Source organism: Panthera tigris, chromosome A3 (assembly GCF_018350195.1).
Source record: "Panthera tigris isolate Pti1 chromosome A3, P.tigris_Pti1_mat1.1, whole genome shotgun sequence".
Classification (NCBI taxonomy): Eukaryota; Metazoa; Chordata; class Mammalia; order Carnivora; family Felidae; genus Panthera; species Panthera tigris.
Genome location: NC_056662.1, coordinates 6,469,624 through 6,491,099, shown reverse-complemented (window position 1 = coordinate 6,491,099; position 21,476 = coordinate 6,469,624). Strand labels below are relative to the sequence as shown.

Below are 21,476 nucleotides of genomic sequence, written 5' to 3'. Positions count from 1 at the left end.
CCCTGACAGCACCACTGGGGGGCCTTCCCGCCTTCCCAGCGGGCCCACGCTTAGCCCAGCATTTCCCAAAGGGTAGAATGAACTGGGAAATGCATTATAATTTCAAGGTTAGACACGTGACAACTTTAATCATTTTATATGTGACATACTGTGCTTCACCAAAACTGTATAAATAAAGCATCAAAATCCCGGAAAGATCAGCCCTTTGACATTTAGAAACAGCAGAGACAGGTCTCATCCAGCCAGCCCCAAGACACAGGTGGAGCACGCGTTCGAGTTTACAGTCACCGAGGGCTTAAGCCTGATCTGGTCCTTAACCACGTCCACTTGGCGCAAGTGTGGGACAGACACCGAACGGTCCTGAAGGGATGCCAGGGAAATGACATAGCAGTCTATACAGAAATCTTTATTTTGACATTTAAAAGAAAGAATCACATGTTCATCCTGACAGCCTTCCCAGAGTCGGCCACCGAGGAAGGCAGATGCACACGTAGGGACCGGATGGTCATTGCACACCTCTTTCACTGATGGAGTCGGGGCGGAGTGGCCACTCTCCCCGCAGTCGGGCCCCGAGCTGCCTTCCACAAGGACACCCTACTTGAGACAGGCCGTGGGGAGGCTGCAGGTGAACTTCGCCTCCGGACTGTGAAGTGGCCACAAGTCCTGTGGCTACTTTCACTCCAGAGTGCACTGTTCGCGGAAGCGGACTGACCGGGGAGGGTGAGGCACCGCCTGCTCGGTGGGCCCTTGTCTGCAGTGCCCTGGTCATGGGTCACGGCCAGGCCGTCAACAGTGTCGCCAGCTGGGCCTCGTGGATTTCTCCCCCTGCAGGATTCTTAAGATTGTTTGCTGGTTGATTCTTTGCTTTTTTGGCTACCTGATGGTTTTGATGAATTTGCCGTGACCCAAGGGTGTTCAAGTACTTCTTTGAGAGTCGGTCTTTGGCTGGGATTATGTTTCAACAGTCTTGAGATGAGGTCCCTGGCTCCCTCCGGTACAAAGTCAGGGAACGTGAATTCAACCTGGAGTACGACAAGTGACAGTCACAAAACGCGGCTTAAGACAGAACAGTATGAATATTCAGCTCAGGGCCAAGGTGAAGGCTGATAAGAATTCGACAAGAAGCAACGGATCAGTTCTCGTTAAGGTCTTACCCGCGATATTCTTTTGTAGGTCTCTTGGTATGTGCTCGCCTCAAATGGAGGCTTCCCAACTAGAAATTCATAGCAGAGTACCCCAAGGCTCCAGAGATCCACCTTCTCGTCGTGCATTCGGCCTTCAATCATCTCTGGAGGCAAGTAGTCCAAGGTGCCACAGAGGGTGGTTCTCCTAAAAATGGAGGCAGGCTCGGGTCGATGCACCTGTTTTTATTACCCTAATTGCTGCTAAACATCATTAACGATTACACTAACATTGACGGAGTGCCCTTCCTAGGCCAGATCCTAGGCTATGAAGCAGAAACTATTTAAATCCCCAGTTTCAGACAAGAAACAGATTGAGGGAGATGTGCAAGATCACGCAGCTAGCAACCAAGCCACGCCCCAAGTTTGTCCCCCTCCAGAACCTCCGTAAATGATGAAAAGTATCACTACTATATCAAAGTAGCTGGAAAAGGAAAGCTCTCTCTAAATACAATTTGGAGTTCCATAGTTGTTTTTATATTATAGAGATGCTAAAAAGCTTAACAGCCCTGTGACATTAGTGACAAAAACACTAAAAAACTGTCCCAGTGTGAAAACACTAGCTTTGGCGTGACAGATCCATGCTGCCTTCTGACACATCAGTGGTACAAGAGAGACACTGACACGTGAGGGTGGCCTAGGAAGTATTCTTGCCAAAAGTACTGGTCAGGTCCTTAGACCTACTTCCAGTTCTCAGCAACCACAGAAGATAAAGGACCAAGGTAAGGGACACCACAATCAAAAAAACCCATTTTAGAGGCGCATGGGTGGGTAAGCATCTGACTCTTGCCATCAGCTCATGTCATGATCTCACCTTCGTGGGATCCGAGTCCCGTGTCAGACTCCACACTAAGTGTGGAGCCTGCCTGGGGTTCTCTCTCTTCCTCTCTGCCCCTCCCCCCCTTCTCAAAATAAACAAACATTAAAAAAAAAAAAAAAAGAGGGGCATCTGGGTGGCTCAGGTCATGATCTCGCGGTTCCTGAGTTCAAGCCCCACATCAGGCTCTGTGCTGACAGCTCAGAGCCTGGAGTCTGCTTTGGATTCTGTGTCTCCCTCCCTCCCTCCCTCTCTGCCCCTCCCCTGCTCATATTCTGTCTGTCTCTCTCTCAAAAATAACAAACATTAGGGGTGCCTGGGTGGCTCAGTCGGTTAAGCGTCCGACTTCAGCTCAGGTCACGATCTCACGGACCGCCTGAGTTCGAGCCCCACGTTGGGCTCTGGGCTGATGGCTCAGAGTCTGGAGCCTGCTTCCGGTTCTGTGTCTCCCTCTCTCTCTGCCCCTCCCCCGTTCATGCTCCATCTCTGTCTCAAAAATAAACGTTAAAAAAAAATTTTTTTTTTAAATAATAATAAACATTAAAAAATTTTTTTAAATAAAAAAATATGGGCACCTGGGTGGCTGGCTCAGTAGGCTAAATATCTGACTTTGACTCAGGCCATGATCTCACGGTTCATGAGTTCAAGCCCCACGTCGGGTTCTGTGCTGACAGCTCAGAGCCTGGAGTCTGCTTTGGATTCTGTGTCTCCCTCCCTCCCCCCCTCCCTCCCTCCCTCTCTGCCCCTCCCCTGCTCATATTCTGTCTGTCTCTCTCTCAAAAATAACAAACATTAGGGGCGCCTGGGTGGCTCAGTCGGTTAAGCGTCCGACTTCAGCTCAGGTCACGATCTCACAGACCGCCTGAGTTCGAGCCCCACGTCAGGCTCTGGGCTGATGGCTCAGAGTCTGGAGCCTGCTTCCGGTTCTGTGTCTCCCTCTCTCTCTGCCCCTCCCCCATTCATGCTCCGTCTCGGTCTCAAAAATAAACGTTAAAAAAAAAAAATTAAAAAAAATAATAATAAACATTAAAAAAATTTTTTAAATAAAAAAATATGGGCACCTGGGTGGCTAGCTCAGTAGGCTAAATATGTGACTTTGACTCAGGTCATGATCTCACGGTTCATGAGTTCAAGCCCCACATCGGGCTCTGTGCTGACAGCTAAGAGCCTGGAGCCTGCTTCAGATTCTGTGTCTCCCTTTCTCTCTGCCCTCTCCCCACTCATACTCTGTCTCTCTCAAAAATAAACATTTAAAAAAATTTTTTTAATTAAAAAGGAAAAAAGGGATAAAAAAGAAAAATCCATTTTAAATTGTGAGGCAACTGCTTTAAATTTAGACAAAAGAAACACAATCAAATATAATGCATGGACAGACCTTAGTTGGATTGTGACTTAAAGAGCAGCTCTAAATTTTGTGGACAACTGCAGAAATGTGAACATGGACTAAATAGCTATTGACAAGGCTGTTAATTTTCTGAGGAGTGATAACGGTCGTGATTATAGGGACAATGTCCTTATTTTTAGGAGATTCATCCCAAAGTGGCCAGAGAACGAAGCATAACGTCTGCAATACAATTTTGAAAATTTACTTATTTTGGTCTATTCACCAAAAAATCGACACAGCCAATATGGCAAAATGTTCGCACTTGTTGTATGTAGGCCCTAGATGGGAGCAATGAAGCCGCCGATTCGGCCCTTCTGTGCGTGTTTCTACCAAAGGCCAGAAATACGCTGGGGGTGGCAAACATCGACTAGGCACGAACACGCGTAGGTCTTCGTTGCTTCCTATCAGTTATTCTTTGCCAGTGGCTCTCCTAGGGGGTCACGCGGGCCCTATGCTCAGCACGCCCAGCACCCAGAGAGCACACGTGAAACCCTCATCACCACGGAGATGCTGAAAAGGGACCGAGTCAGCAGGTTCCTCCAACGACAGCACTCCCGGGAGCTCTTATGGTTACTCGTGTTGGGGAGGCGGGGCGACATGGCTGGCGTATCCTTTCTGAAAAGGACGTTTATCTTTCCTATTACATGACACCACTGGACAGGTTAAGGTCCAGTTTAGCCCTGCGATTTTATAAAACCTACAATTCTTCATCATCATTTGCCTCACTAGGTGCCAACAGCTCCCACTAGTGACAGACAACCAGCTTTAAAAAAAAAAAAAAAAAAGAGACACTGCAACAGCAGATTCAATGCATTGCTGCGAACAATCACAAGTGATCTGGCAAAAATAAAGCTCCCCACCTCCACCACGTCATCTATTTTAGGTTAAAAGATATAGGTGGTTTAAAAAAATGTATAAAGTATTATGGCTCTGATTTTGTAAGTCCTTTGCCAAAGTTGACAAACTTACCAGTAGATGAGGGTTTTTAATGCCCTACCACCTCACGAGGCTTCAAAATCTCAATTAGACCCAAATTAAATTAAAACAGTACAGAAGATTTTAGTTCTTGTTTGCATAATTAAGATCTCTCTATTAAGAGGGGACAAGAAAGGACTATGCTACTGACAAAAGCACACCACAGAGAATCCAACCACCACCTGGAAAATCCAAACCAATTTGGATAAAATCTGTTTTTTTTTAATTCCCCAAAGCTCTGTGCCCTCAGCTCTAGATCTCTGTGTGCGGCCCTCTGAAACCGGTCTCCTGTCCAGGGAGCAGCGGAGTTTCCACTTCACCACTGCCCCAGGCATCACCACCCAACACATCCTGCACTTCCTCTGTCCTTCACTTGTCCCGTATGTCCCCTCCATTAGCCTCTGAGGACATGAAGCATCTTTAACCCAGGCCTACGACACAATAACCCCACAACAGTAGGAGAATCAAATATTCTCAAAGACACTTAACGGGCCTAGGTTTCTCCCAAGTATGTGTAACTGTGACCAGCCCCAATTCCACATTTCTATCCTTAAGTATTTGACTATTTCATTCCTGAAAGCCCCGAAGGCTTTTGCTAAACACTAAGTAAGTTCCACCTCTAAGATTACATACCTGGAGGATGGGGCGTGTACCGACCATCCAAAATCTGCAATCTTAAGCTCTCCAGCTGAACCGAGGAGCAGGTTCTCTGGCTTAATGTCTCTATGAATGACTCTCTTTGAGTGACAATAAGACAGGGCATCTGCCAACTCCGTGATATACTACGGAAACAAAAAGTATGGAGAGTCTGCGTCATACATTTTAAAAATAAAATGTGTTATATAAAGTCTTTATTTATTTTTGACAGGGAGAGAAAGAAAGAGAGAATACCAGCAGGGGAGGGGGAGAAGGAGAGGAAGACACAGAATCGGAAGCAGGCTCCAGGCTCAGAGCTGTCAACACAGAGCCCGACTCAGGGCTCCAACTGCAAGATCATGACCTGAGCCAAAGTCAGATGCTTAACCGACGAAGGCACCTAGGCGGCCCTATATAACACAATTTTAGACATCTCTTCTGAAAGGAAAGCCAACATCGATTTTAATATGTTTTATAGGTTTTAAGGCTAGAAACAACAGAGGACTCTAAAAAGAAATTTTTTTTCGAACCAAATTCATGTTTAGCATAAAATACAAGTATTCCATACTAAGTTATTTATTTGCTAATATAGCAGATAGGACATTGAAGGACAGGGGGGAAAACTGATGAGCTAGAAATACTAGTAGCAATGAATGATGATAACAACTGAAAAACTGGCACAAATTAGCGAGTCAGACATGTAAACAATTAAAAATTTTTTTTAATTTTCAATGCCATTCCCATTTTTTTTAATTCCCATTTTTAAAACTAAGATCAATTTATAACACAAGCATTTGTTTGAAACTCAAAATTTAAGGGGAAAAAACAATCTTGAAAAAAATTAAAAGCAGGTACATTTGCGTGTTACATAGTGTTAAAGTTGGGGGTATACGTATTCATTAGTCAGCTTAAAAAGCACACACAGCATGTCAGTCCTTTTGTTAGTTTTCTTTTCATCTCAGCCAAAGAGAGCTCTAGCAAGTCCAGAATCTGTTTTAGCATAAAGATAAGAATTGTTATCAGCGTATTGAAAGAATATGTTTAGTTCTGGCTGAAGGTTTTTTTTTCTTTTTAATGTTTATTTATTTTTGAGAAAGAGAGAGAGAGAGAGAGAGAGAGAGCGCGCGTGTGAGCCAGGGAGGGGCAGAGAGAGGGAGACACAGAATCTGAAGCAGGCTCCAAGATGTTAGCAGAGCCTGGTGTGGGGCTCGAACCCATGAACTGTGAGATTATGATCTGAGCCGAAATCGGACGTTTAAACCGACTGAGCCACCCACTCTGGCTGAAGAAAGGTTTTCCAAAGCAACCACTAGACAGAACTGAACACATTATTTTACACCAAAAAGTTCTACTCGACAAATTGCTGTAAAAAGCAAATATCATGGTCAGAAGAAACGTTTTCATTTTTTTCGGGCAAAAGCCAGAGACCAAAATCTAGACAATAATAAACTGAAGGTGGAGGCAAAGAGAGCTCTTCTACACCAAACTGAGCTACTGACATAAAGATCATATACTAGATTCTTGAGGGCAAGGCATTTTCTCCGCTCAAATCAAGGCCAAGGAGCTAGTTCAACCAGGGCTCTCCAGCAGCCGCCTCCTTCAAACCTCCCACATCACACTGTGAATATGTATAAAGGGCCCCAACATTTCTCTACAATTACTTTTATTTGAATTAATCAGAAAAGGGAAACTGTGCCTACATAGTCATTCTAACTACTATGGAATCTAGAAAGAACCGAGTTTTTCTTCCAAATAACTACTGCTTACACCAACATAAACTCCATCTGGATTGAACAAAACGTAGTAGTAGAAATATTAACTGCCAATTAAATAAGACAACTAATTTGGTTAGCTAATATTTTGAAAGTAATAAGATGAATCTATTTTTTTTTAATTTTTTTTTAACGTTTATTTATTTTTGAGACAGAGAGAGACAGAGCATGAACAGGGGAGGAGCAGAGAGAGAGGGAGACACAGAATCTGAAACAGGCTCCAGGCTCTGAGCTGTCAGCACAGAGCCCGACGCGGGGCTTGAACTCACAAACTGTGAGATCATGACCTGAGCCGAAGTCGGATGCTTAACCGACCAAGCCACCCAGGTGCCCCAAGATGAATCTATTTCTACTTATCCACAAAGCAAACATTTAACATTAAGTTTAAAATAGTATGTCCATTTTCCTGAGACCACACCAAAGGGTCATTCACCACTCGTGCTGTGAATTCACAAGTACAACCACCTGAAAGTAACACCATTTCCATCAATGCCAAAAAGAATGAGTGTAATCAAAGTAACCACCCATCATCTGCTGATTCAACAAAAAAAAAAACTGCCCAAAGACTCTCTACTTCTTCAAACAAGTGATTTCATCCAAAATAAAGAAGCAGCACAATCCATAGGGTAAAAAACCAAAACACCCAAACCAAAAACCCAATTATGTTGGATGTTAAGATTAGATGCAAGTAAGAAAATGAAAAGACAAGCCACCAGCTGGGAGAAAACGTTTGTAAAACACGTGGGATAAAGGACCTGTATCCAAAATATACAAGAACTCTTCCAACTCAAGATGACCAAAAGCCTGATTAAAAATGGGCAAAAAATCTGAACAGGCACTGGAAAGATGACAATACACATGGCAAATAAACACATGAAAAGATACCTGTCATAGATCACTAGAGAACTACAAATTAAAACAATGAGTTACCACATACACCGAGAAGAAGGGCTAACCTCCAAAACACAGTACCAATCGCTGGTGAGGAGGAGGAACTTTGCACACTCACTGGTGGAAATGCAAAGATGGTGCAGCTACTCTGGAAGACGGTTTAACAGTTTCTTATAAAGTTACACATAACTCACCACACAAGCTAGTTTTCAAATCTGTTAAAAACGTATGACCCACAAAAACATGCATGCAGATGTTTATAGCAGCTTTATTCATAATCACCAGTAACTAGAAGCAACCAAGATACCCTTCAATCGATGAAGCGAGAAACTGTACTGTAGCCATGCTGCAAAATATCATTCAGCAATAAAAAATGAGCTACCGCACCCTGAAAAGACACAGGTGAATCTTAAATGCATCTAGTTGTTTCCCCACTGGGGTAACTGGTTAATCATTCGGATACCACTGCACATGGACACTGGAACTGAATAATCAAACTGTTGGTGGACAGAATTCAGGTTTTTCAAGGCTGCAATGGGAGGTTACAGATAAACAAGGGGAGGAGGGTAGAATGAATCCTGTGGTAATGGACTCATGTTTTGCTTAATATAGATGCAAATGGATAAAAATACAGATACACGTGTATACATAGATTAGTCCCTGTTCTGTCAGCTGAGATCACCCAGAAGACACGACACCCCACTAGCAATGAGCACATCTTGCACCCAGGTCTTGGTTTCTAATACCATTTTCCCATAAAAGGAACCAGGGCTCCTTGGACAAATGGCTGATTCTAGGACTGAGATAGGAAATCTACAAAATGAGGTGCAGCATCCTACAGGGCCAGATGCAGGGAAGTGCTCAAACACCACACCCACAATGATGGGAGTAGGTCAAAAAAACCAACCAAACAAAAAAACAAACAAACAACAACAACAACAAAACACCTAAAACAGGAGCCATGTGAAAGGGATCCCAAGGGCCAAAGTAGTATTGGACTATACTCAAAGTATAAAATATCCATGAGTCCACATTAGTAAATGACTGAATAAATAAGGGAGAACACACAAATCTCTGATGCAGAAGAATTCGAAACATTTATGTAGATTAGGGTGGGGTGGCACATAATCCCTGCTCCTTAAGTGTGGGCTGTGCATAGTGACACGCTTTAGAAGAACCCAGTATACAAAGAGAAAAAGAGTAACTTCACAGCAAAGACACCTAATGAACGTGACCTCAGCCAGGGGACCAAGGCCAACACCCGCAGTGATAAGCCAGGTGAATAGTAGGTACCCCACACTAATGTAAGATAAACAGGAGAAAATAAGTCTGCACGATCTTCACATTCCGTAAATCTAAAACTATTGTAAACTTTTTAAAAAGAGGATAACTATAAAGGGGCACCTGGGTGGCTCAGTCGGCTGGCCGTTCAACTTTGGTCATGATCTAATAGTTTGTGGGTTCCAGCCCCGCATCGGGCTTTGTGCTGACAGCTGGGAACCTGGAGCCTGCTTCAGATTGTGTCTCCCTCTCTCTCTGCCCCTCCCCTGCTCAAATTCCGTTTCTCTCTCTCTCTCAAAAATAAACATTAAAAAATAAAAATACAATAAAAAAAAGAGGCAACTATTCACATATACATTTCTCTAGGAAACCGCTGTGGAAACACACCATCCACAATATTCCACCTGGTACTTGATTTTATGTGCATGGATGGTACAACTAAGGCATTCTGATTCTTTCATTCAAACACTTGATCCTATTAAGCAATCTTTCTTTAGATGAAACCCACTGGACTGTAATGAAAGGGCGCATTGCTATGTGGGGTGGAACAGAGGGAACAAGAGTTAGGACAGTAAATGAAAACTCACAGTAGCAGTTCTCTGCTCATCAAACTTGGACAGTTTCTGAAGTTCTCGGTAGACAGCTCCAAGAGGTGCATATTCTAGAATTAGGTAAACTCTGGTGGCGTCGTGGAAATAACCATACAGTCTGAGAATATTCGGATGCCTGCAACAAAGGATGAATACTCTTTAACACCTGCTTTCTGGAGAGGATACAAGAATATGTACTAAGTTCCAATCAAACCCCTCATGTAAAACCAGTGAAAATTAGTTCTGGTCACAGACCCCCTACCGCACCCCTCACCAAACTTGAGAATCTGAAACTACAGACCTGCTCTGAAGAAAAATACACACATCTGCCTATCAGTTTACAAGCAATGCAAGGTATTGATGGACCTCAGGTTTGGTTAAGACTATTTCCTTCCTTCAGGTCATCTTTATTATTAGGGGGGGAAATTCAGCTAAATATTAATTTTCTGCCTATTAGAGAGAAGGAGGGAGAGGCACGGCACTCCCACAGCAGTTTGATTCCCAAGCACTAGGAGACACAACTTAAAAGCAGGGTTCAACAGCAGCAGATGTTTGCTGCTGAGGACTTCGGGCAGCTGAGAACACGGCCCAGGACAGTGGCCCTTCAGCTCCAGCTAGTTGTTGCCAGGGAGGGTTACAGGCCTGATCGGACAGGTTTTTAAGTATTAACAAGTGATTCAAGTCTGAAAAAAATACTAAGAGGAAAAAAAGAAAGGAAAAAGACCCATTGGCCAAAGTCAACCTGCAGGCTGCCAGTTTGCAACCTCTGCTTAGAACTCAGAAATATCGAGGCCCTGGGTTGAGCATCCGACTTCAGCTCAGGTCATGATCTCACGGCTCGTGAGTTCAAGACCCTTGTCGGGTTCTGTGCTAACAGCTCAGAGCCTGGAGCCTGCTTCGAATTCTGCGTCTCCCTCTTTCTCTCTGACCTTCCTTGTGCTCGCTCTCTCTCTCTCTCAAAAATAAACATTTAAAAAAAAAGAAAAAAAAGAACTCAGAAGTATCATTTCCCTTAATATCTCTCTCTCTCTCTCTCACACACACACACACACACACACACAAATTTGACTCATATAAATTACTTCATTAACACAGCATAAACCTCCAAGTGATTTTTCAGGACCACAGCACTTCTCTAGACAAATCCTTGAAAAATGATGAATTAAACCACTCTTTGCAGTACTGTGGAGCAGGCCTACCATGGTTTAACTCTTAGTAACTAGGTTCTGTACCACATTCTCTCGAACATCAATCTGGAAACTTACCTAAGGTGGGACTGTATTTCTACTTCTCTTCTCAGCTGATGCTCGACTCCTGCTTTCTCCAGCTGAGCTTTAAATAATACTTTAAGAGCCAGGATAAACTTGCTTTGTTTTTCTCTCGCCAAATAAACATTACCAAACTTTCCTTTACCCAGCGGGCGACCGATTTCAAAATCTTCCAAAGCCCACTGCCTTCTAGGAAAAATTTTGAATATTTTAAAATATGAAGAAAACAAATCTTTTCTAACAATTTATTAACGGGTAATAGATAGACCTCTAAATAATTTTATATTTAATGTTGTATTCGGTAGGTAACTCGGCAAGAACCAAGCCAATAACTACGCTACGTGAGTCTCCACAGGCATTAAATCCCCCGCTCCCTTATCTGCCAATGACTGTATGAGTCAGACAAAGAACAATCTGGGCTTTTAGAGCTGAAGCATTAACGCAAAGTGTCCCAAGACGGTACTACACTCTGAAGTGCACACTTGTTGCCACCACCGTTAAAGAGCACAGGAAAGGTTAGGTAAGTAAGTGGAGGGAGGAAGCCTTCAGAACGGTCTGTGGGCCTCTAGCAGGCTAACCACAGCCTCCTCCTCCAACCTAGAGATGCTGACTCTCTGGGGTGGACAATCAGTCTGCCAAAGCAGGCGGGATGGATCCTACAAGGCAGTTGGGGCGAGAACTGCTGGGTTTCGATTCTCAGAAAGCCACTATTAGGCAGTCAGGCAAAAAAGCCTGTGGGTTCATTCCTGGCTCCGCCTCCTCCATTATAGACATTACGTTCTACGTTGTAGAGTCTACACAGTTCAGAAGTTGGGAACAAGCTTTTGGAAAATATCCGGGGGAGACGGTATAAAGAACAATTCAATGAATACTGTTGAAATATTCATATAGTCATATACACGTGTGTATACAGTTTTGCAACAGGAGAATAGAAATAGTATAGAAACATACCTAAGCTATATGTAGTGGTTACTTCTGAGGGTAGAGAGGAACTTATTTTACACATTTCTGTAACTGATTCATACAAGTTTGTTCTAAATTTGGAAGGCAGTAAGAAAAGCTTGAGTCACGAGTAAATATCATTAAAATTCCCTTTTTCCAAAGGTTAGAATTTGGAAACATTTATATATCCTAAGTGAAAATATAAAGACCTTTTCTATTTTTAACAAGTTCCCATAATTAAACTTGCAATCAGGGGCACCTGGGTGGCTCAGTCGGCTAAGTGTCTGACTCAGGCTCAGGTCATGATCTCATGGTCTGAGTTCGAGCCCCACGTCAGGCTCTGTGCTGACAGCTCGGAGCCTGGAGCCTATTTCAGATGGCAAGAGTCTCCCTCTCTCTCTGCCCCTCTCCTTCTCACACTGTCTCTCTCTCTCTCAAAAATAAATAAACATAAATAAATAAATAAATAAATAAATAAATAAATAAAAGTATATTCTAACAGCACAATAGCACAGGACTTTGTAAGTAAAATAAAACTTACTTTTTTGATTCTTCGTTTTTCTGTTTTGTTGTCAGTTCCTTTTCAGAATTATTTCCTATATAGAATAAGTCAAAAACCTGCTTTTAGAATAATTATAATTACTTTAGAATAACTCTACAGAATAAATTAAAAACCTATGAACAGAAACGAATCAAAGAATGGTCACCAAAATATTAATGGTGTGTCCAGAATGGAAGATCTTCTTAGTTTTCTTTATAGAAAAAAGATTACCACACCCTAACCTGACTCCCACCTGGTGAAGCCTTTTCTAGATTTCTAAAGATGAACAGATATACACCTATATAGAGAGAGATACATATACATACAGCTAGGCCCTCCAATAATTTAAAGCTCAAGACTATGCAGATTCTCCCAGAAGCCTCAGTTTCCAAATGAAGACCTTCTAAGGCAGAACTGCCAATCTCTCGACCCATGATAAGCACCCACTCATCACCTTCGCCCCCCCCCCAAGTGGGCCAGCCGACTCTCCATCAACTACATACAAATTAACGGCGTGCAACAAAACATAAATCAGCCACCTTCCTTCATTAGTTGCCAAGGGGAAATATAAAAATAGAAGCCCCCGATTCAGCAAAATGTACCATAAACCAATTGCACAACACGGTGCTAAAGTCATCGTTTCATCAGCCAGAGGCTGGACATTTCCACTTCAAACTCCAAAACGGCAGGGTGTGCTCTGCTCAGACACGTGACGGGAGCCCAGACCGGTTTTCTCCCTTCGCGCTTCACGATCTCAGTTAATGCCGGCAAGATAACCACCATCCCCACATCCAGCTTACTGCCCGGCTCCACCCAGTCTGCATCCGAGGTCAGCCCTTGGATGTGCCTGCACTCCTCCATCCTGCTGTGTCTGTGGGCAAGTTAATGCTTCCGAGGCTCCACTCCCTCGTCTGTGAAACAGAGTTGGTCACCGACCACCTTCACAGAGTGGTTGCGAGAATTGAAGGAGACATCGTGGATGAAGGAAGCACTTCTCCTGAGTGTGGGCACGCCAGGCTGGCAAATAAGGACTATTAACATCCACCTGTCCCTGCCCACTTCAGGTCCCTGCCATCTCTGACCTAACCCCCGGCAGCCTGCCTCCTGTCTGCTGCCCCTGAGTGCAGTTCTGCTTCTCTCCGCTTCATTCCACATAGCCAATCTAGTAAGATTTCTGGAAGGCCAGTCCCTCCTCCGCTGGAAAACCTTTCGGCAATTTCCCCACGCCCAGGGGATGAAGCCCCACTCCTCAACAAGCCGACAGCTTCCACCATGACCTCACCCAACCGGCCTCAGTCCATCCGAGTTCATCTGCTTCCCCAACTGCCCTCCACACTCCAGACTTTGGAAGTTTTCAGTTCCTCAATCACACCACGAGGGTGGGAATCAGGTTCTCCCTCCTGAGCGCGGGGCTGGCCCACAGGAGACCCTACTACCTCAACCTGACATCAGATTTTTCTCCGTATCCTCAATAAAAATGACATCAAAGCTAGGGCTCCAAACAATAAACGCCAAGTCTATCCTCCACCCCCACCCCCCCTTTTTTAAGCAACTGGAAGGAATAACAATCTAATAGTCTCAAAAAGTTGATTTACCAGTGGCCGACGGCAAGGGCTGCTCACTCTTTTGGGTGTTATTCAGCGGCCTAGAGACACAACGAGGGACACTGGCTGCCTGCAGTTGCTTTTGCTTCGGATTCTGGACCGGTTTATGGCCGGAGACGAGCTTTTGTGTTTGTGAAGGAATTCGCTGGGAGGAATTTGAAGGACACAAGACCCGCTGAGCCTGGCCACTATTTGCACATAACAGATTCTGAGAAGGAAATTGCTGAGTCACTGGAACACGTTTTGGACCATCGCCAAGGGGAATCGTGGTCTAGATGGAGAGGGAAAAAATAAACGTCATGGTCTTCATGAACAAAAGCGGGGTATTTTGAGAATTCCACAGAGTCTCTTTTCTAATATAACAATAACAAAGGTCACTGATAGTACATGGAAGGGGAAAGCAATGTTCATCAGCGCTTCCAAAGGATGTGGTTAGTAGATGGCTGAAAGGAATACCAGAATGATCCTCTTACGCACCCAACGCCCCACTCCCAAAAATCATGCTCCCATAAACAAATGTTCATTAACTAAATTCCCATCTAAAGAGGGAGACATTAAACACTTCCTAAGAATTCTCAATGGCTTGAGAATTATTACCCAGCAAAAAGCTACAATGCAGAAACTTTATACCAAAATCCCAATTCCACTGAAATTTCTTTGGTAATATCATACATATTTTTAGCAAAAAAGACGAAGAATTACGTCAAAATATTCAACAGTGGTTATCTTCTGTTTTTTTTTTTTTTTTTTTTTTTTTTTTGAGAAAGAAAGAGAAATAGAGAGCAAGTGGGGGAGGGACAGAGACAGAGAAGGGGGACAGAGTATCTAAATAACTGAAGTAGGCTCCATGGGGACAGCAGAGAGCCCAATGTGGGACTAGAAATCAAATTGCGAGATGATGATCCGAGCCGACGTTGGACACTTAATCAACTGAGCCACCCAGGCGCCCCTCAGTGAAGATGTTTTAGAAGATCATCTGGGGGTGCCCGGGTGACTCAGTCAGTTAAGTGTTCAACTCCCGGTTTCAGCTCAGGTCACAACGTCCAGCTTAGCAACGCCCACAACACAGTAGGCATTCAGGCAGTGACATTTTAAACAACAGTTTCCTAAAATGATCTTTACCGTAGGACTTGAGAATCAAATACAATGACTCAAGTTAGCCTTTTTCTAATTGATCATTTTAGACTTTCAGTCAGTAAATAAAGGAGAAGTATCCATTTATTTGAAAATGAAAACTTCTCAAATCTGTCAGAATGGCTAAAATCAAAAAGACCACAGCAAGTGTTGGTGAGCATGTAGAGAAAAAGAAACCCCTGTGCGATGCTGGTGGGAATGCAAACAGGTACAGACACTGTGGAAAAGAGGATGGGAGTTCCTCCAAATGTTAAAAATAGAACCACCCTCCGACCCAGTAATCACACTACTGGGTATTTACCCTAAAAATACAAAAACACTAATTCAAACGGATATATGCACCCCTATATTTATAGCAGCGTTATTTACAAGAGCCAAATTAAAGGGGCGCCTGGGTGGCTCAGTTGGTTAAGCATCCGACTTCAGTCATGATCTCGCCGTTCCCAAGTTCAAGTCCTGCATTGGGCTCTGTGCTGACAGCTCAGAGCCTGGAGTCTATTTCAGATTCATTCTCTCTCTCTCTCTCTCTCTCTCTCTCTCTCTCTCTCTCTGTTCCCCTTGCCTGCTCACACTCTCCCTCCCTCTCTCTCAAAAATAAACATTAAAAAACTAAAAACAAAAACAAACCAAGAGCCAAATTATGGAAGCAGCCTAAGTGTCCACTGATAGGGGAATGGGTAAAGAAGATACGGTATAGATATATAAGGGATCATTACTCAGCCATAAAAAATGAAATCTTGCCATCTGCAATGCCATGGATGGAGCTAGAGAGTACAATGCTAAGCAAAATTAGTAAGAGAAAGACAAAATACCATATGATTTCACTCATATGTGGAATTTAAGAAACAAACCGGCAAAGGGGAAAAGAGAAAAGAAAAAAGAAAAGAGAAGAAAAAAGAAAAAAGAAAAAAGAAAGAAAGAAAGAAAAGAGACAAACTCTTAACTACAGAAAACAAACTGGTGGTTACCAGAGGTGAGGTGGGGGGGGGGGGGGGGGCGGTGGTGAAACAGGATGGGGACAAAGGGGACCCTTATCCTTATGAGCACGGGGTAATGTACAGAAGAGCTGAATCCCTGTAACGTACCCCTCAAACTAATAAACCATACTGTGTTAATTACACTGGTATTAAAAGACTTGGGGCGCCTGGGTGGCTCAGTTGGTTGAGCATCTGACTCTCGACTTTAGCTCAGGTCATGACCTCAGGGTCATGGGATTGAGCCCCGAGTTGGACTCTGTGCTGAGCGTGGAGCCTGCTTGGGATTCTCTCTCCCCCTCACTGGTACTCTCTCTATAATACATTTTTAAAAACATTAAATTTAAAACTTAGTAAAAAAAAGAAAATTAAAATTTCTAAAAATAAGACACCCCCCCCCCCACACACACACACACACAAATCTTGCTTGATGTGTGTGTGTATTTTTACACTGATTTCCTAGAAGGAAAAAACTCTGGGGCTTGCTTATATTAAAAGATCTTTGTATAAAAATTCGTTCCCCCAGCCGCTCCACAAATACTATAGGCTGAGGGTCCTCCCTGGGGAAGCCCTTCCTGGATTCCAGCCCATCCCAACCTGAGTGGAGCACCCACCCTCCACGGAATTACTCGGGTCATCTTACGCACACATATTTTGTGAAGGCGCAGTACTGGCTCCCATAACTCCCCAAAAGGGCTAAATTCTTTAGTCAAAGGCCATGTGCTTTGCATCATTGTAATCCCTGCATCTGACACAGAACCTGGCTCAAAGTGGATTCCTAGGAAATATTCACGAAAACACAGCCCGACATTCCTAGGAGCTTACCACGTCCTGCAGCGTGACCAGAGCAAGCTGTGGCGAAGCAATTTAATTTCTGGCAAGCAAGCAAATACAGGCAAGTATCGAGCACCTATTGTATACATTATTGTCCTGCACACAATGGAGGAACAGATACTTACAGAGCTAGCTAGAAGACAAAGCAGAACAAAATATCAGGTGCCCATCAACAACGTGGTATGAAATGCCGAGAAAGGGGACTAACTCCTCCAGGAATGTAGCAGACGCCTCTAAAGTTACAATCCAAAGTGACGGTGGAAAGAACTCCAGATCTAAAACCAACCTCCATTTGGGTTTTCTAAATGTGACAGAGATTACGATTATTCGATTTACCTTAACAGGCCCTGCAACGCAGTTTTCTTTAGATTTGTCCATGATGCCTGGAAAGAAAAAGAACGACTTTTAATTTACACAAATCCTCACGCTTCAAAGTGTTGTTATGCGAGGTCAGGGATATGGCTCCTGATGAAAAAGCCTCCACAACACAAAAATTTTACATTTTTTTTCTTTGTCCCAATGAAGCTGACAAGGGTGTCTTATTTTCTCAAGTGACAAGAGGGACAGATGTGGGGCCTCCACCCAACTTCACTCCCAGAGTCCTCCTGCTCCATCAATGCAGTAGCCTGCTTCAATACCTGCTGCCTTTTATTATTATTTTTCAACGTTTATTTATTTTTGAGAGAGAGAGAGAGCGCGCGTGCGCGCACACACGAGTGGGGGAGGGGCAGAGAGAGAGGGAGACACAGAATTGGAAGCAGGCTCCAGGTTCTGAGCCATCAGCCCAGAGCCCCACGCGGGGCTTGAACCCACGAACCGCGATATCCTGACCTGAGCCAAAGTCGGATGCTCTACCGACGGAGCCACCCAGACGCCCCTCCCCCGCCACTGCCTTTTAAAAACAGGTCCCCCCTTCCCCATAACTGACTCCAGCTACGACAGCATCTCGCCCTCCACACTCACCGCACCCATGTGTCTCTCACCCTCTGGCCCTCCCCCATCAGGATTTCATCCCACAGACTGGCCTGCTCGGGTGGCCAGCTCATGACTGACCTCTACTGTTAGCAAATTCAAAAGTCCATTCCGCGCCCTCAGCTCACTTGCGACCCCAGCGGCGTCTGACAAGGTCACTTTTACTCCACTCCCAGCCTCCACTAGCTTGTAGGCTTGTCTCTCCCCACCCCCCCCCCCCCCCCCCCCCACCAGCTGTCCTGCCACAACATCATTTGCTCGATCAGCCTCACTTTTGCCAACCTGAGAGTCTGGGCAGACTGGACCCAGAATGAGTCCTTGGACCCCACTTCTCATCCATACCCGTCCTAGGGCCCCTCATCCAGCACCAGAGCTCTAAACATCTTTAAGGTGATCTGAATTTACATCTTCTACCCTAACCTCTCCTCTGACTGCCAGACTCCTACCTACCTACCTGCTCAGTATCCCCCCCACGAAGGTCTGCCAAGCATCTCCACCCCAACACATCCAGACACACCCTCTTCTCTCCTCCCGGCTACTCCTCCCCTCTGCTCTCAGGAGAAGCCTAAGCTCAGGCCCAGAAACACCTTTCCTTTTGCAGCTGTGCTCACTCCCTCTGTGCACTCGCTCATCCAGTCTCCTGGCTCCCACCACCCTTCACGGGATGAGACCTGCAAACCTCCATCTCCAGACCTCTCCCCTGACCCTTGCCACCTGCGAAACATCTCGACCCGGAATCTGTCATCGGAGAGGCATCTCAATTTAGAAAAGTTCCAAACTGAATTCCTGCCCCCTCCCTGTCCCCATCTCCCCAGCCCTATTCTCATAGATGACCCCACCTCAGTTGCTGGCAAACCCATCCTGCCCGTGCTCGGGTCCCCTCCTCTTTTACACGGTTCTCCCTCAAAGCCCGTATCTAATCCATCAGCACACCTTGGAGGCTCTACCTTCAAAACCACTGCCCACAACCTTTAATACCACCACCTGGTCAAACCAAGGCTCTCTCCCCCCAATTATTTGCCACGGGCTCCCAATGGTCACCCTGCTTTCACCTTTGCCCCGTGATGGCCCATTCGCAACACTGCACCCTGTGGTCCCATTAACAAGTCAGCCATGTTGGCCCTTGGTTCAGAAGCCCCTCGCGGTCCCTCAAAATCCTCCTTGCCTACAGTCTCCTAGAGTGTGGACCCTGACCGCCTTCTTGGCCTTATTTCCTCTTCTCATCTATTGCATGCTGGTCATACGGAACTTCTTTCTTTCCTCAAGGCAGTGCCCGGCCACAGGGCCTTTGTACTTCCTGTTCTCTCTTCACCATTTGGCTCTTCGCTCAAATGGAAGTGTGGCTTGCTCCTTCGTTACAGTCAGGTCTCTGCTCAGACGTCTCCTTTCTGACCATCTCTATTTTTCTGCTTAGCCCTTAACATCTTACAGAACCTCACTGTGCTTGTTTATTTCTGCCTCCCCAGGCGATACCCCACCCCCTGCCAGTATCTCCAAGGAAGACCAAGGCCTTAGTCCCACTGTGTTCACTGCGGCCTTCCCGGAACATGCCTGGCACACAGTAGGTACACCCACCAGTGTCTGCGGAATGACTTAATCCACTAAGGAAGTGAAATCAGCAATGAAAACGGTTCATCACACTAGGCCCATGCTGTGAGGCAGGTACAACACCCCATCAAGTAAGTAGAACATAAACCCCAAGAAAATGGAAACCTTTCTGTGCTTTTCTTACCCAGATACTCTCTGAATTCCAGAACCCAGCCAGCAAGCACCCCCCCACCCCCACACTTCCACGTCCATTCCACAAGTAGGCAAGTAACTCCACGCTGAAGACGGAACCACGGCCAGGAGTCCTTATATCAAACGGCGGTTAGTAGAAACGACAGAAAGGGAAAAGGAGTTCCGGGGCGCCTGGGTGGCTCAGTCGGTTGAGCGTCCGACTTTGGTTCAGGTCATGATCTCACAGTCCGTGAGTTCGAGCCCCGCGTCGGGCTCTGTGCTGACAGCTCAGAGCCTGGAGCCTGTTTCAGATTCTGTGCCTCCCTCTCTCTGCCCCTGCCCCGCTCATGCTCTGTCTCTCTCTGTCTCAAAAATAAATAAACGTTAAAAAAAAAAAAAATTAAAAAAAAAAGGAGTTCCAAGCTCGTGCTGTACACACACTCTAACGCTCTCTTCGCTTTCCCTAACAATTACGAGCAGCGGATTGATGAGATCACGCAGGCCTAAGGACATCCATTCGACAGAAGCCAGAGCTTTGCTCCAACGGAACATACTTTGCCTTCCCAGGCAGAGGAATAATCATCAACAGAATGGAATATGAGGGTTCTGATCCAGGAACGCCGGAGAGAGCCCCCAAGAAGACTGCGTCCCCAGTGGTTCCAGTCTACAGCCAGGTCCCGGAGCCACATAACCCGATGACCTTCACAAGACCCTGCAGTTCAAACCACACATCCTACTATTCCAAACAGGAAACCTGTTGACATTTCACGTCACCGTGCATTTAGAAGACTTCGCCTTCTTCAAACCTGCTAGTGTCTGCACACACTTACTTGGGGGAGTGGAAGTGAACGTGCAGCTGAAAAGTGCTTCGTTCAAAGAACAAGGAAGGTTAATTAAGGAGGAGGAGGACCCGTTAAAAGTCCGCGACAGTATCTCCATCTGGACGGCACTGGTGAGACGTGGAGGCCGTCAGGCCGAACCACAGACCTAACAAATCACATCCAGCATTCTGCCATCCCCACATGACTATGTGCGCTCGCTGGTCTACACCACCGGTTCTCCGTGAAACATCAAGAATCAGCTGGGAAGCCTGACCAACTACAGACACCTGAATCCTATGCCGAGCACTTCTGATTCACGAGGTGGGTCTACATTTTCAACAAAGGCTCTCAGAAATCCCGACAAAGGTGGGCCAAGGTCTGTGGTTTCAGCAGCACGCACCAAGGAAGACATCTTCGAGGAAGTTTTCATTTACTCCTCCAGAGTAGCCCCAGGTCAACCAACTACTGTTTTCTATTGAAAGCTATCGCGCCAGTGCGTCGTCTGGCCCCCACCCCCCTCTAGAACGTGAACTTCCCGACGGCAAAAGCCCTATTTTTTCTTACCCAGGTGCTGGCCGATAGGAGAACCCCCTCAGAAGGCACCCCCACCCCAATGCCACTCAACAACCCCATGCACTCCAGGAGTGTAACAAACCCCCAAGCGGCATTTCACAGGGCGCCCCAGTACCCAGGCGCAGATGGGAGGGCGCTGCGAAAGCACCGGGCACAGAGGAGAGGAGCTGGGAGGATGCAGGGGGACAGGAAGAAGAGGACAAGGGAGGACGAAGGTGGAGACCCAGGGACGCCTGACCTCGACTCTTCCTCCGCCGCCCGCTCAAAGGCCACCCGGGCCCGCCGCCCTCGCCCGTCCGCCTCACGGAGCAGTCCCAGGGTCTACAAACCCGTTGGCTCCCGTCTCCGACCCAAAGGCCGCCGACTCCTGCCGAGAGCTCAGCCGTTACGATTCAAAGTCCTTATTTTAAATAGGAGTTAAACCCTCTAATCCGAAAGCTCATTGGCCCGGGCTAGAGAGGCACTGCCTTTTGATTGGTTCACAGCCCCTCACGGCTTGAGGCACGTCCAAGGCGGTGACAGCACGCAGGCGCACTTGCCCCGTAAGGCCCCGGAAGTGGTGGAGCC

At 45.7% G+C, this 21,476-nt stretch overlaps 1 protein-coding gene across 2 annotated transcripts; it reads right to left on the bottom strand.

The window, feature by feature from the left end:
• Positions 1-385: 385 nt before the first annotated feature.
• On the bottom strand, positions 386-21,460 carry AURKA (aurora kinase A). Of its 2 annotated transcripts, none has more exons than XM_007087060.3 (9): positions 21,239-21,460; positions 17,161-17,207; positions 13,874-14,153; positions 12,279-12,333; positions 10,793-10,984; positions 9,525-9,663; positions 4,991-5,139; positions 1,155-1,329; positions 386-1,022 (listed from the first exon to the last, which is right to left on the bottom strand). In XM_007087060.3, exons 2-9 carry the CDS (start codon positions 17,200-17,202, stop codon positions 837-839), a joined length of 1,218 nt encoding a protein of 405 aa, XP_007087122.2. In that variant the 5' UTR covers positions 17,203-17,207; positions 21,239-21,460; the 3' UTR covers positions 386-836. The 2 variants fall into 2 exon arrangements, with proteins under 2 accessions (XP_007087122.2, XP_007087123.2); XM_007087061.3 differs by lacking the exon at positions 21,239-21,460 and adding an exon at positions 21,148-21,223.
• Positions 21,461-21,476: the final 16 nt, after the last annotated feature.